The sequence below is a fragment of the Humulus lupulus genome, chromosome 1, assembly GCF_963169125.1.
Source record: "Humulus lupulus chromosome 1, drHumLupu1.1, whole genome shotgun sequence".
In the NCBI taxonomy this organism is placed as follows: domain Eukaryota; kingdom Viridiplantae; phylum Streptophyta; class Magnoliopsida; order Rosales; family Cannabaceae; genus Humulus; species Humulus lupulus.
Window position 1 is genome coordinate 75,764,261 of NC_084793.1, and position 14,172 is coordinate 75,778,432.

The window sequence follows — 14,172 nt, forward strand, 5'->3', positions numbered from 1 at the left end:
TAAGAAACTCAGTTGGCTCAAGTTCATCTGATCTTAAGTATATGCTAAATATATCACAACTCAAAGTGGATTAGGCTATTACTAATAAATTGGGGCTGAACCATTATAAAATTATTGGTGTCGTATTTTCTATTCAAGACTTATTGTCATTTTGACGTCTACTCGTTGTTGGCCAAAATCGTGGTCAACAATTGAATATTTTTTCTAAAAAGAAAATTAGAAAAAAAAAAGTATTTAATTTTAAAATTAAAATCACTGTATATAATATATAAATCAAAACATAAAAAAATATAAAAATTTAAATTATTATGAACACTAAATTTTAAACTAATAAACAACATCAAATAATTTACTTTGAAATTAGAATGCATTATATTTTTGTATGTAAAAAGTGTGTATCTAACATATTTTTAGTTTAACAAATTTTTTAAATAAAAAGTATGATATTATTTATTTTATTTTTAAAACTATTGACAAAATTTTGGCTTAATTTTTTAAATATATTTCTCATTCTTTTATAATATATGACATTGTTTATTTATTTAAAATTTAAATGATAACTAAAAATATAATAATTTATAAATAAAACTAAACAAATGCACGTTCAAAAATTTTTCAAATACGGGATCAATAGCTTATATACAACTAAAAAAAAAAAGATTTTGACTTGTCTAGATAATCCATCTTTATATTTATTGCATTTTTGTTTTTGCTTTTTTCAATGGAAATTTGACTTTTCTAGCTAATTTAAACATTTTTTTTCATATTCTAGAAAAAACATATAAATAATATATATTATATATTTAGATAGAATAAATTAAAACGAAAAATATATATATAAAATCCAAAAGCTTTTTCCTAAAAAAATACACATAATTTAAAAAATACATATGTAAACACGATAAAATAAAATTAACAAAAAGAGAAATTAGAGAATGCCAAAAAAACATTGAGAAAAAGAGTCAAAAATATTTTTTTTAATTAATAGGATGTATAAATATAATGAACGTTATTATTCTAATGTAGTCCTATTATTTTGAGAGTTTGTTTTAAAGTGTTTCTCTTTCTTTTTTCTTTTTGTTTTGTGAAATTACTTTTAGTGAAGAAAAACGTATAAAAAATTTAAAAAAATGGAGACAAATATAATACTTATTTTCAAAAGTTGAAAAACGAAAAAACTAATAAGAGTATCAATTAATTATTTATTAATCTATTTTTGAAAATAATATTTATTATTCTAAAAATAATTAATTATTAATTTATATATTTAGAAATACAATTTTAGTTCCGAAATTGTAATCTAAATATAGAAATTTATATATTAAAAACAGTTTAAACTTTTCATAGCAGATCACTAAAAAAAATGTATCGTAATCATTGAAAATTATTCTATACATATATTTGAAGAGTTTTGATTGAGTATTTTTGTACGAAGAAGATCACCTATAAAATCAAATCAATTTCTCTAATTCCATTAATGTGTATTTATATAATCTTTTAAAAGGGTGAAATTTTTTATTAGTGGTAAGCAAGGACCAGCTGTGCATACTTGTTGTGTGTAATACAGTTGTACAAATATAGTTTTATTGTATGAAAATAGTATTTTAATTTAACCCTTTTTAATATTTATTCACTAGATTTAGTGTTTCTCACCTACCCTTAGTAGCTTCCATAGTTTTAAAGGTGAGTGAGTTGTCTTTTAAGCAGTTTATAACTTTATTTGTTATTTTTATTCAAAATCATTACTACAATTACTAATAAATTTTAACAATGTTAGCTTATAACAACAACAACAAAAAGAAAATTATTTACGTAAAAACAGTCATTTTATTGGAGTAGTTATACATCAGCTAATTTCACTCTTTTAGTCACTCTCAAAATTAAAATGTACAAATTATATATTTATTTATATATATATATAGCCTTTACTTCTAAAATCTCATTTTGGAGTATGAATTTGAAAATACTATATATTTGTAGCCAAGTCTCTTAAGATGATATTTTGGCCCTTTTATTTATCAGTTTTTTTATGGATAAAATTCAATAATTAATCATATAGAGGATAAACAGGAATATAAAATTTGTATCTAGTTGTCTATAAGCATAAATAATAGTCCCAATCCTTCTTTGCTTTGAGAAACAAACAATCTTAAACATTTATCTCTGTCGCATATGAACATCAAATCATTTAAAGGTGGGTATAGTTTATTAGTTGTAGAATAATAATATTTTGTATACCCCACCAAAAAAACAAAAATACTTACAGTTAAAGTAAAACATTCAAATTTCAAAATAGATACATTTTGAGGTGAAAAACAAAACAAAAGGGGTGAGTGGGGACTAGTATAGTATAGCAGAGTAGAGTGGCAAAGGTAACGTTAGCCAACACCAACCAACACACCCAAGTTTCTATGCTAACTTAGTAACTGTATATTATTGGATTGGACAAATGGTTGGCTTCAAAGTTGGTGGCTGGCTGGCTACACATTGCATCCAACACCATCACACTACTTGCACCCAGGACCAGGTATCACTTATCTATTGTCGACATAAAAATATATAATATAAATAACGGCACACTTTTTTTTTTTATTTTGTAACGAAGACAGTTATATAAATTAATATATTTTGAAATAAATGTTTTTTTTTCTGGGTTGAAGTATATTTCATCATTTATGTTCAATTTTTTTTTGGGGTTGTATTTAAGGAAAATTGTGCTTTTTTTTAGAGAGAGAATTAAGGAAAATTGTGCTTGAGTTTAGGTATATGTGTTCACACTTAACGGACAACAAATAACCAGGTAGAACGTGACATCGCATTCTAATACCCATCATTTAAAAATTATGTGAAAGCTACCAATTATTGGAAAAATATGTGAAAGTTACCAATTATTGGAAAAATATGCTCCATATGCAAATAGGACCAAAATGTCCCTCTTGTAATTCATCACTTCTCTTTCACCTAAGCACACCACCTCCCCTCAAAAAAAGTACTCCATCGAACTCAACCCATTGCCAGGGACGACACTCACCTGCCATTAATGCCTTAATGATTCTCGCACATCCACCATTAACGCCATGTTTTGAATCCATTGGTGTATTTATTTTTTGTATTGTTTACATTTTTTGGATTTATAAATTTGAAATATGTAGAATTTTGAACGATTTTGATGCAATTTGATGAATCTATTAAAATTTGATTTTGGAAGACAAAATTGATGCAATGTAATAGTTCCATCAAAACTTTATTTTTGAAGACAAAATTAATACAATTCCATGGTTCTATACAAATTTAATTTTGGATGCATAATTAATGGTTTTATTTTGGATGAGATCAAATCAATACTCAACCAACCTAAAGAATTAAATGGTCTGAGTTTTCCTCAACATGAATTTAGTTTGAATTGTCATTTTTTTGCGGGGACGGGGGTTGAACAAGTTGTAATTAGATGGGATGGCCAGTTTTCATGCATACTTCTAAAAAATCCATGTGATTTACAAAAGAAAAAAAAGTATGATGTTAGTAAAAAAAATATTATAAAATGGTGGCCCATATTGTCGTAATATTTTATAGTTTGTAATATTTTTGTTATTGGACAATTTTATAAGATGTTATAAATCCTAAATTGAAAGTGAATCATTCATGGGAATAAAGCCGAAACCCTAAACCAAGCCCACTCATCACAAGCTTTGAGTATAGATGTAAATGAGGCGGGTTGGCCCCGCTCCGCAAAAGATCTGCCCCGACCCGCTAAGTTTCTGTTTCGACCCGATCCGCCCTGTTAAGATTTTTGATGAGGATCGGGTCAGACTCGACCTGGTAAGTTTTTTTTTTCTTTAATAAAAGAAAGACTAATTTTTAAAAAAAATGTTACAATATAAAAATAAATGGCAAAAAAATATGTCATACTAGCATAAATAAGCTGTCTAAATTTTTTTATAAATGGTATTGCATACTAAAATAAAATAAAATTTAATATACTTCAAAGCAAAACATCAATTTTCTCATCTATCTCTCTTAAATATACTTTGTCTTATTTATATATATATTGGATCGTAGATCACCCTAAATAGTTGTAGTAATTAGTTTTTTTAAAAAATCGTTATTACAAAAAAAATAATAATAACAACCACCGGGTCGGATCATGATCCGACTCGCTTCAATTGCTAGCGGGTCGGGTCGGATCTCGACCTACCCCAGTTTTTCCCCGCTTATATTCGGATGAGGGGTCGCCCCGTTGGGTTGGGGCTTCGACCCACCCCGATCCACCGGGTTTTTTTGCCATTCCTAGCTTTGAGCTTGCGGTGCTATCTCAGGTACCTTAAGTCTAATTCCCACAAAATGAAAAAATGGTCAATTTGAGGCTAGCCATTGATCTTGGCAAGCTACATTTATATCCCAATGAAGACATCGTTGCTCCCTTTTATTCATTCTGAAAGTCAATTCGAGGTTTATCCAACTTCAATATCCAAGCTCAAAGCTAACAATAAACTTGTCGCATCTGAAGGTCAATGTAATTTTTAACAAAGTGGCTTAAACATGATTCTAAATAATCAAGAGCTAGATTATTTGACTTCAAATTGAGATTAATTTACATTCTTCAGTTGGAGAGGGAAAATAGATGAAATAGTCTTTTAACAAATGTTCTATCTTGAAAAGTTGTAAGGTGTGAAGTAGGCGAGGAGATATTTCAAATTTAGGGTTTTGAATCATTGATAAAGTTAAGCCAATAGATCACAATTCAACATAAATTAATGTTGGTTTGTAATGTTAGAAGATTTTGTAATTAAATTAAAAAAAATATGCATTTAAGTTCAAATTTTTCATAAGATTAGGTAGTTTTGTCTCCAATGTCCCTTAAAATATTATGTGCGATTATTAATACATGAACTAACATAATTATTAATAATTCATTATAATATTATGTATGTTATGGGTAATTATGCATATAGTATTATGTATGTGTCACAATCAGATAGACAGTGATAGACCAAGGGAAATTTGATAAATCATGCTTACATTAGCTTAATAATTAAAATTTGAACCAAAGTTAACCACCATATGATACAAATGCTCATCTTTCATTTAATACCAAAAATACCCCTCTCATAACAAAATCCCATACCTTTCCTCTCTAAAATCTTGCAAGAAAGATACACATGGGTAAGTGATTTTCTTTGATTCTTGTTGTTGTTGGTTGTTTTTATGATTTAGAATGCTGTTTAGATGTTGGATCTGTAGTTTGTTGGTATTTTTTGCTGTTTTTTGGGTGAAAATCGTGGTCTGTGAAAATCTGCGTTTTTTTGGGTTCCTTGAGTTTTTTTTCTAAATGCCCGATAGTGTCCGATAGAGGCCCGATGCAGGAAGGATAGTTGTTGAGTTTCAAGGTTAGGGGTGAGGTCCGATGGCCACCTGATGCTTGCCCGATATGTATGGTTACCCGATGGTAATTAAGGTTCGATGGCTACCCGATGGTTGCTCGATTATTATTTTCTATCTATGAACCCTTTTTAAGTACGATAATGGATCGATAGTAGTCCAATGCATGCCCGATAGTTGTTATTAAGTTAATGCGGACCTATTAGTACGATTGTACACGATGGTACCCAATAAGTGCCCGATGCTTGCCCGATAGTACGATGGTACACGATGGTACACGATAGTGATAAAAAAACTTAAATAAAAACCGTACCTTTCGGCTTTTCCCCTGCCCATTTCCCGTTCCCTCCCAAAACTCTTCACTCCCAGAAAACCATCGAGCAACATAACTACTCACACCCGACGCTTCTCTCTCCCTCACCCACCATCACCCGACGCTTCTCTCTCCCTCACCCAACGGTCGGAAAAACCCCCACCGGAGACGAAGAAAAACCAAGCCCCAACCCCCACTGGAGACGAAGAAAAACCAAGCCCCAACCCCCACCGGAGACGAAGAAAAACCAAGCCTCACCGGAGAAGAAAAACCGACACCCCATTACGCAAAAATGTCTAGGGTATGTGTTTTTTTTAATTTCTTTTCCATTGGAAAATGTTATAGTATGTATTGTTGAATTTGACTGTGTGAAATCTGATAAACCGTAAAATTTTGAAAAAAATTTCTGGGTTTTTTAGAGGTACGATAGGGTACGATAGTGGGTCGATAGGGGTACGATAGTATTTGTGTTTCTCATAACTTCAGGTTGAAGATGAGTGTACTGTAACGCCCTGGCTACCCCAGAACAGTTACGGTGAATGGTGGACCGGAAATTTGACTCACTACTTGAGTCCTTTGGTAAAAAACGTGCTCTAAGTGTAATTAACAGGTTAAGGCATAAAACCAATAAAAAGGAAATTGAGATTTTATTACAACTGCTCTGCAGAGCTAAACAAAACGTTTACAAGCTGTTCTCAGTACAAATGGTCACTATTGTTGTAAAGTTACAAACCCGCCGACCTAAGCGGCAAAAATAGGGTAAACCTCCTAGTTCCTCTGAGAACACCTTGACCGTGGTGGGCAAGCGACTGCATATGTACACACCACCACATCAGCTCTCCACTCAAGGCTAGGTGAGCTTCTCTTTCCCTTTACCTGCACCACATAGCACCCATGAGCCAATGCCCAGCAAGAAAACATAACACTTTATATAAACATTATCAAATGATTATCATTATAATCACACTGAGCATAAAGCTTTCAAACAAATGAGTGAACACCACATGAAGTCCTGATAAACCACACTGAGTGACTGACAAGCGAGTCACTAATTCAGATGGAAGAGTGGCTGATGGGTAAGCCACTAGCCTTCAACGGGTTCTGGTAAACCGCACTGAGTGACTGCCATGCATGTCACTAATTCAAATGGGAGAGTGGCTGCTGGGTAAGCCACTAGCCTCCAAGCGCTTATTTCATTCATCGACCCTCGGGGTCGGTCTGGCACTAATGCTCTCTGAGCCATTCAATGCTGATAATTGATTAGATCCAATCTTACTGGCTTGCGTGACACACGCCAAGGCCATCCTGACTAATAAGTCAGTTCATCGTGATCAATGCCCAATACCACTGCCGAACCTGACTAATAAGTCACAGCTTCACAGTGATACTAGCACCCTTGCCAAACCTGACTAATAAGTCAGTGCCATGCACAAATGAGCAACATATGCTAAGCATTCTATGTTCAATCCATGTCCATATTCTCACATTCAACATGCCTCGGGAATATCCATGCATGTTACACTTGGGGTGCAGTTTTCTTACCTCTGGTTCGAGCAAGAACGAATAAAAGAATAACCCTGAGAACGATCGACTTTTAAATTCCTCGACGGTCACCTGGTCATAACCAAATTATAGGATTCATCAATAAAAATGATAACTGAGGGTTCCCAAACCATATCCCAGCCCCCGAGACCTCAAGTACTACCCAACCGGGTACTAGGTTCAACCCCGAGGCCTATGGTTTGAATCCTTAAGCTAAAAACCACTTTTAACAAGATTTGGCCTATGGGCCGCGGCCCCAAAAAGCCGTGTCGCGGCACGCCCCCAAGCCCTATCTGCCAGACGCTCATGGGCCGCAGCACGCAAAAGCCGTGCCGCGGCACCCAACCCAGTTCAGCAACTAGCCCACGCACAAACCAGGTTTTCCCCCCTGTGCGTTTTCCTCTCAAACCAACTTTAAACCTCTTCCAAACACCCATTTAAACCCCCAAACATTACCCAAAACTTCCCCTCATCAAAACCCAAGCAAGACATCACATAAACTCCCCTTAATTCCAACTTTCCACACTAAAATCTAGAATTGAAAACTCAAAACGAAAACAGGGTATAACCTGAAATTCAAAGACAATTCCTTACCTCCAACTGGTTTTGAACCCTCTTAAGATGATGAACTAAGACCACAACCTCCAAGCTTTGATTCCCTAACTTGCCACCTCAACTTGGGACCAAAAACCTCAAAGAATGGTAGAGAGGAAATGATGTACGGGAAGGTGAAGAAGACTCTCTGTTTTTGCTCTGTTTTGAACGGTTTCCACAGCCTTCTAAAACCACATATATCCTAGCCAAATGACCTAAATGCCCCTAGGTCATTTAAGGCTCTAAAACCAACTTAAGGGCAATTTTGACATTTTCCACCTACAATGTTAATCATAATTAACGCTTCCCTTTTCCCGCTAATCTCAATATTCTCAAACTCCAATTTTTCACATTCCGTTACCCCTTTAATACCCGGTAACACTCTAATCATTAAAACACCCCGAGACTCACCCCGAGCCCCGAGCTTAAGCCTGTTATGACCAAACCGACGTTTAACATTTCTTTGATCGTCTCATACCAAATGGCTCGAACAAACCCACATCATAATGTGGTCTCAAATTATATCACCGACATGCGAACAAATAATCAATTTACCCTCAACGGGCCAAATTACCATCACACCCCTGTATAAAGAAGTATGGATTCACATGCATGCATTTCACATCATATCATAATATAATCAACATATACATGCATTTAATCAATTAATAATACAATTAAGCAAGTATGGCCCTCCCGGCCCACTATTCACACCGTTAAATACATCGGAGAATATGGGGCTTTACATGTACGATAGGGGTACGATAGTGGTTCGACGGTGGTACGATAGGTTTGTGTTTTCTGATAACTTGAGGTTGAAGATGGAGGTACGATAGGGTACGATGTTGGGTACGATGTGTGCCCGATAGTGGGAACAAATGGTTGTGTTGTTATATTCCGATGGTATACGATGTGAGGTACGATTGTGCACGATAATGTTATAGTTCCAGTTTTTCATTGGTGTCCGATATGGTGCGATAGTGTCCGATAGTTGCTCGATAGTATATTGCAGAATATAAAATTTGATGTTTTTTTTTGTTATTCTATTTAATTGGGTATTTATTTGTTTTATGCAGAACTTAAGACCTCCACAACTGATAGTTCCAGTAGAGGAACATTTTACGGGACGTATCACTTGGCGCGACAGTTGGTACTTTCCAAAGATTAAAGCAAAATTTATACAGTGTGGTTTATTGGATAGGGTGAAGGAATCCCCTTTCAAACAGTTCTTCATGGCGGAACCATTAAATTTTTCTGGTGCCTTAGTCCATCAGCTGTTGTTGCACAAATTCAGAGGGGAGAAGACTGACGAAGTCCAGTTTTATATTGGGAAAAAAAGATGTGGATTTAGCCAATTGGAGTTCGCTTTAGTTACTGGTTTAAATTTTGAGGCCGGACCGTCTGAAGCTGAGATTAAAGCGAAGACCACTTCGGATCGGTTGATTCTTGAGTACTTCAATGGTCATTCCCCAGTGAGCATAGGGCAACTGCGCAGAACTTTTGAGAGTTGTCAAATAGTTGATGATGTGTACAAGATGGGTTTGTGCTTATTAGTTGAGGGTGTTTTGAAAGGTCGTGAGGAGAAGTTGATGGTTTGGACTGACATGCTGAAGATGGTAGACGACGTTGACTTCTTTTTCCAGTACTCGTGGGGGAAGATATCATACCAGAAGTTGTTACAAACTTGTCAAAAAGACTTTGTTGAAATGAAGAAGCATTTACAGAAGAAGATTGAGAAAGGAAAGACTCAGAAGGAGGCCAAGTACTCTATTTATGGGTATGCTGCAGCATTGCAGTATTGGGCTTTTGAGTCCATCATTGAGTTGGGTCAGGATTATGCTGTGAGATTGGGCCAAGGCATTCCAAGAATGATCAACTGGCAGAGCAAGGAGAAAGTAGAGATACACAAAGAGCAACTTATTAAGTTGTTTGCCAAAAAGGTGAGCTTTTACTTTACTTTTGAATGTTCTATATTTTTTTCTAGATATGCAATTTTATGGGTACTGCACGATAGGAATACGATAGGGTACGATTTGAGTACGATTATGGGGTTATTTTGTCAACTGTTTGAAAACTGGCTAAGGGGTACGATTTGGTACGATGATGGTCCGATAGGGGTACGATATGCATTCTTTGTTAATGTAGTTGTAGAGGTATGATATGGGTACGATGTTGTACGATGATGGTACGATAGTTAGCAAGTAATTCTCACTTACGGGTACGATATTGTTATGTTATGGGTACGATATGGGTACGATAATTGCATCATATGGGTACGATATGGTACGATTGTGGTACGATGGGGGTACGATAGTGTACCATTTTTCACCGATGACAATTACTTATTTTTTATATTGTTTTACTTTCCAATCTAAATATGCATTGTTTTTTGTGGCAGTTGACAGTATACCCCTACCTGTGTGCCCGACCTGCTGAAGAACAGTATGTGAGGACCCTTACAGACAATGAAGCCCCATTGTATGTGGACATGGGGTTAGAGGAACTAGAGGTGGGTCCCGATGGACAGCCTACACAGGAAGCCTTACAGAGCCAGGCTGAAAAGCTTGCTGAAAAGTTAGCTGAGCAAGCAGAAGCAGCAAATATTTTTAAGGAGGTTCCACCAGCTCAACCTGAGGCACCTGAGGTTCCCCCATCAACACCTCATGCCAGCACCTCCTCCCAAGCTGAGCAACCAGGCTACTCTATGATTTTGGCCAGGTTGGAAAAGGTTGAAGGGCAACAAAGTGCCCTTATTAAAGGTCAGTCCGAGATCTTGGGTCAATTGCAGAAGTTGATGACAATGATGGAAGATCTTAGTAGGCCAGTTCCAGATCCACACCCTCAGTCCACTGAAGAAGGCCCTCAGTCTCCTGTAGATGAAGACATTCTCCCTAATGATTACAGGCCTGATGATGTAGATGATCACATTTTTCGCACACCAGAGGATATGCAAATTACTGTAATCGGAGATACTGAAGATTCTGAAGTACAATTCTTAAACATAGCTCCACCAGCACCGGAGAAGAGGAGAGAAAGAAAGAGGCCTAGGTGGTTCGATGAGTACACTGCAATGAGGAAAAGGAATAAGAAATCGAAGACAACAGTGAATGTGGATCCATTGAGGGTTGTTGAAGGTAAATTACTTATGACCTTTCACAAGTGGTTGCTTGGCACCATTGGGAATAAATATCCGAGGGAATGCTTCTCAGGGACACACGATGCTGCTTGGTTCCTGAAACTGCATACTCCGAGGACATGGCTTTCTGACTCTGTAAGTTTTCTATAACTTCATAATTAAATAATGTTGAAAATTTATTTAAATGTTTCTATATGTAGTGGTACGATATAGGTACGATTTGTGTACGATGGTAGTACGATAATTATAAGTGTCAAATTATAAACTGTTTATATGTCAATGGTACAATGGTGGTACGACATTAGCACGATAGTGGTACGATATAATTTGTTAAGTAGTTACTATTACCATCGTAATTTTAGAATTTGTAGTGGGACGATATAGGTACGATGGTAGTACGATAATGTACGACGATGGTACAATTCAGGGACGTTAGTGGGTACGATGGTGTATAATACTAGTTTTTTCCATAAAGGTACGATGATGGTACGACATTAGCACGATATGGGTACGATAGAAGGTTTTATTGTTACTATATTCATGTACGATTGGGGTACGATAGTTACTATATTCATGTCTGATAGTTTTTTGTTTATTTATTTTGGTACGATAATGTGGTTACTTACTTAATTTTCCTTTAATGTAGCATTTAGATGCAGCATTCCATCTCATGAGGAGGCGTCTAGAATTTTATCCTAACGTGTACCCTCAGAAATGTGTTGTTATGCCTACAATTTTTCCCGAATCATTGAAGGGTCGGTGGGACGCTTTTCCAGGTTCTGACTACTCTAGATTTAGTTGGGATGACAGTATATTGGACCTGGTTAGGGGTGATGCAGTCCAGTTCTTACCGAGTTGGCAGAACAAGGAGTTCATTTATTTTGCCCTCTTCTTGAAAGACCAAATGCATTGGGTAGCTGTAGAGGCAGACCTGAATGGGTGGATGCTCAACATCTTTGACTCCAGTATTGGATCAATTTCCGAAAACGATTTGATCAGCTTGATGGTTGACTGGTGTACCATTTTCCCGTCGGTCTTGCGACAGTCCGGTTTATTTGAGAACCATGACGTTATACTCGCGCCTCAGTTGACAGCATCAGAGAGTCAGGTCAGACCCTTCGATTGGAAACTCATTCCACGTGAATTCGTACCGCAAACAAAATCCAGGTGAACTTTATTAAATATCACATATTAATTATTATTTCTTAATTACAAAACTTTATTAAATTATTGTTTATTTTCTAATGCAGTGGCGATTGCGGATGTTACGTAATTGAGCATATTGAACATAAGCTTCTACAACTACCATTTGATAATGTAACTGACAATAATATGAAACTTTTTAGGCAAAGGTGGTGTGTAGACTTATTCTACCAAAACTTATGTTGAACGGTCTTAATTTTTTTGAATTGTATAATTTTTTTGATTGCTCTTTTTGTAATTACTACATTTTAATGTGCTTAATCTTTGCATCGTACTATCGTCGATCACTATCGTACTCTATCGTACCCTCACATGCCTCACAAATTTCACGAAACTGTACTGAAACCATACCATCGTACCATTATCAGACCAATATCGTACATTATCGTACCCTAATGTCGTACATTAACTATCGTACTATATCGAGCAACGTCGTACCATATTGTAAGATACATTTAAATAATCATACAACAAATAATATCGTGCATTGTCGTACCGGCATCGTGCACTATCGAACCAACACTGGATTATTACATATTTAAGAGTTTCATAATGGAGAAAAAAATAGAAAAAAACCTGCAAAATCCAGCACATAACAAATATTACTAGTTCAAGCAGAAATAAAACATAATAGGTCAACTAGAATACAAACAAAACAAGTTAACTTCGGTACTTGCAAGACGCTTTGTTGTGCCCTTTACCACCACACTTGCTACAACATCGTTGTATCACAACCTTGTCTCCATTAGAAGGTTATCGATTTTTCCTAATTCGTCCGACCTTTTGCTTCTTCGGTTGGCCTACAGGTTTCTTCTCAATCGGTACTCCAACTTGGATGTTATTAATGTCTTCAGGCAATTCCCAATCATCCTCATCACCAACTGGAATAATTGTCCCCTCATATGTGCTCTTCCAACTCTCTCTTGTGTAATATTGAGAGCACAATGCGTACATGCTAATATTTCGTTCTTGAGCAGCAGCACATGCATGTGGACAAGGAATCTTCATGATTTGGAATAGGCCGCAACTGCATTGTCGTGCCTCCAAATCAACTATACCACCGCTCTGAACTGTTCCTCCGGGGTGGACATTAAATGTATAAGGTCCAGCTCTGTCGACGCTTAAGAACCGAGATTTCTCAAATTGACATGACAAGTCCCCCTCCATAACTGGTGATAGAGTCGTGCTACACTTTTCAGCATTTTCCTTTCGAGTAGCAAACCATGTTTGAATAGTAAACCTGATGAATTCAACAAAAGCAGTGATCGGGAAGGCTCTTGCGTCCTTAGTTTTGCTGTTGAAACTTTCAGCCCAATTACTTGTCATTACATTGTAACGGTCCCCTGGAAAGTACGCACGAACCCATCTTTCAAATCCAATGCCCTCAAGATATAGTGCAACTCGAACATCCATTGCTTTTATCTTCTCAAATTCTCTTTCAAAATCTGTCTTCTTATACGAGTATGCACAACTGTAAATATGATCCGTGAAGCAATCAGTCTTGAACTTGCTAGCCACGTTCATAATAATGTGGTGGTAGCATGCGCCATGGGGTGCATTAGGGAAGACAAGTTCCAAAGCATGAACAATGCTTTGATGCCTGTCCGATACGAATGCTAAGTTCTCAACATCACCAATCGCTTGTTTCAACTTCCTCATGAAATAGGTCCAAGAGTCGTGGTTCTCACTATCAACTATTGCGAAAGCAATCGGAAATATGTGGCTGTCTGAATCCAATGCCACGGCACACAACATTTGGCCACCATACCTAGTTTTCAAGAAGGACCCATCAATACATATAACAGGTCGACAAAACTTGAATCCCCGCCTACAAGCACCCAGAGAAAAAAAGCAATACTTGAAGCGACCCTCGTCTACCTTGAAATCAGTAATGGAATCGGGATTGTTCAACTGCAGCATGTGCAAGTACCCAGGTAACTTCGAATATGAAGCTTCAGGCGTACCCCTAACTATGTGGAGTGCTTTCTCTCTGCATCTCCAAGCC

At 36.3% G+C, this 14,172-nt stretch overlaps 1 protein-coding gene across 1 annotated transcript; it reads left to right on the forward strand.

The window, feature by feature from the left end:
- Positions 1 to 2,374: 2,374 nt before the first annotated feature.
- LOC133806928 (uncharacterized) lies at positions 2,375 to 11,218 on the forward strand. Its single transcript, XM_062245042.1, has 3 exons — positions 2,375 to 2,527; positions 8,905 to 9,768; positions 10,227 to 11,218. The coding sequence occupies exons 1-3, from the start codon at positions 2,450 to 2,452 to the stop codon at positions 11,112 to 11,114; spliced, it is 1,830 nt and encodes a 609-aa protein (XP_062101026.1). The 5' UTR covers positions 2,375 to 2,449; the 3' UTR covers positions 11,115 to 11,218.
- The last annotated feature ends 2,954 nt before the right edge of the window (positions 11,219 to 14,172 follow it).

What these genes read in the sequence shown, in the direction of transcription:
- LOC133806928 (XM_062245042.1), top strand. Translation starts at nt 2,450, where the DNA reads ATGGTTGGCTTCAAAGTTGGTGGCTGGCTGGCTACACATTGCATCCAA. An exon ending in CTACTTGCACCCAGGACCAG is followed by an intron (nt 2,528 to 8,904) that starts GTATCACTTATC and finishes TGTTTTATGCAG; the next exon opens with AACTTAAGACCTCCACAACT. An exon ending in TTAAGTTGTTTGCCAAAAAG is followed by an intron (nt 9,769 to 10,226) that starts GTGAGCTTTTAC and finishes TTTTTGTGGCAG; the next exon opens with TTGACAGTATACCCCTACCT.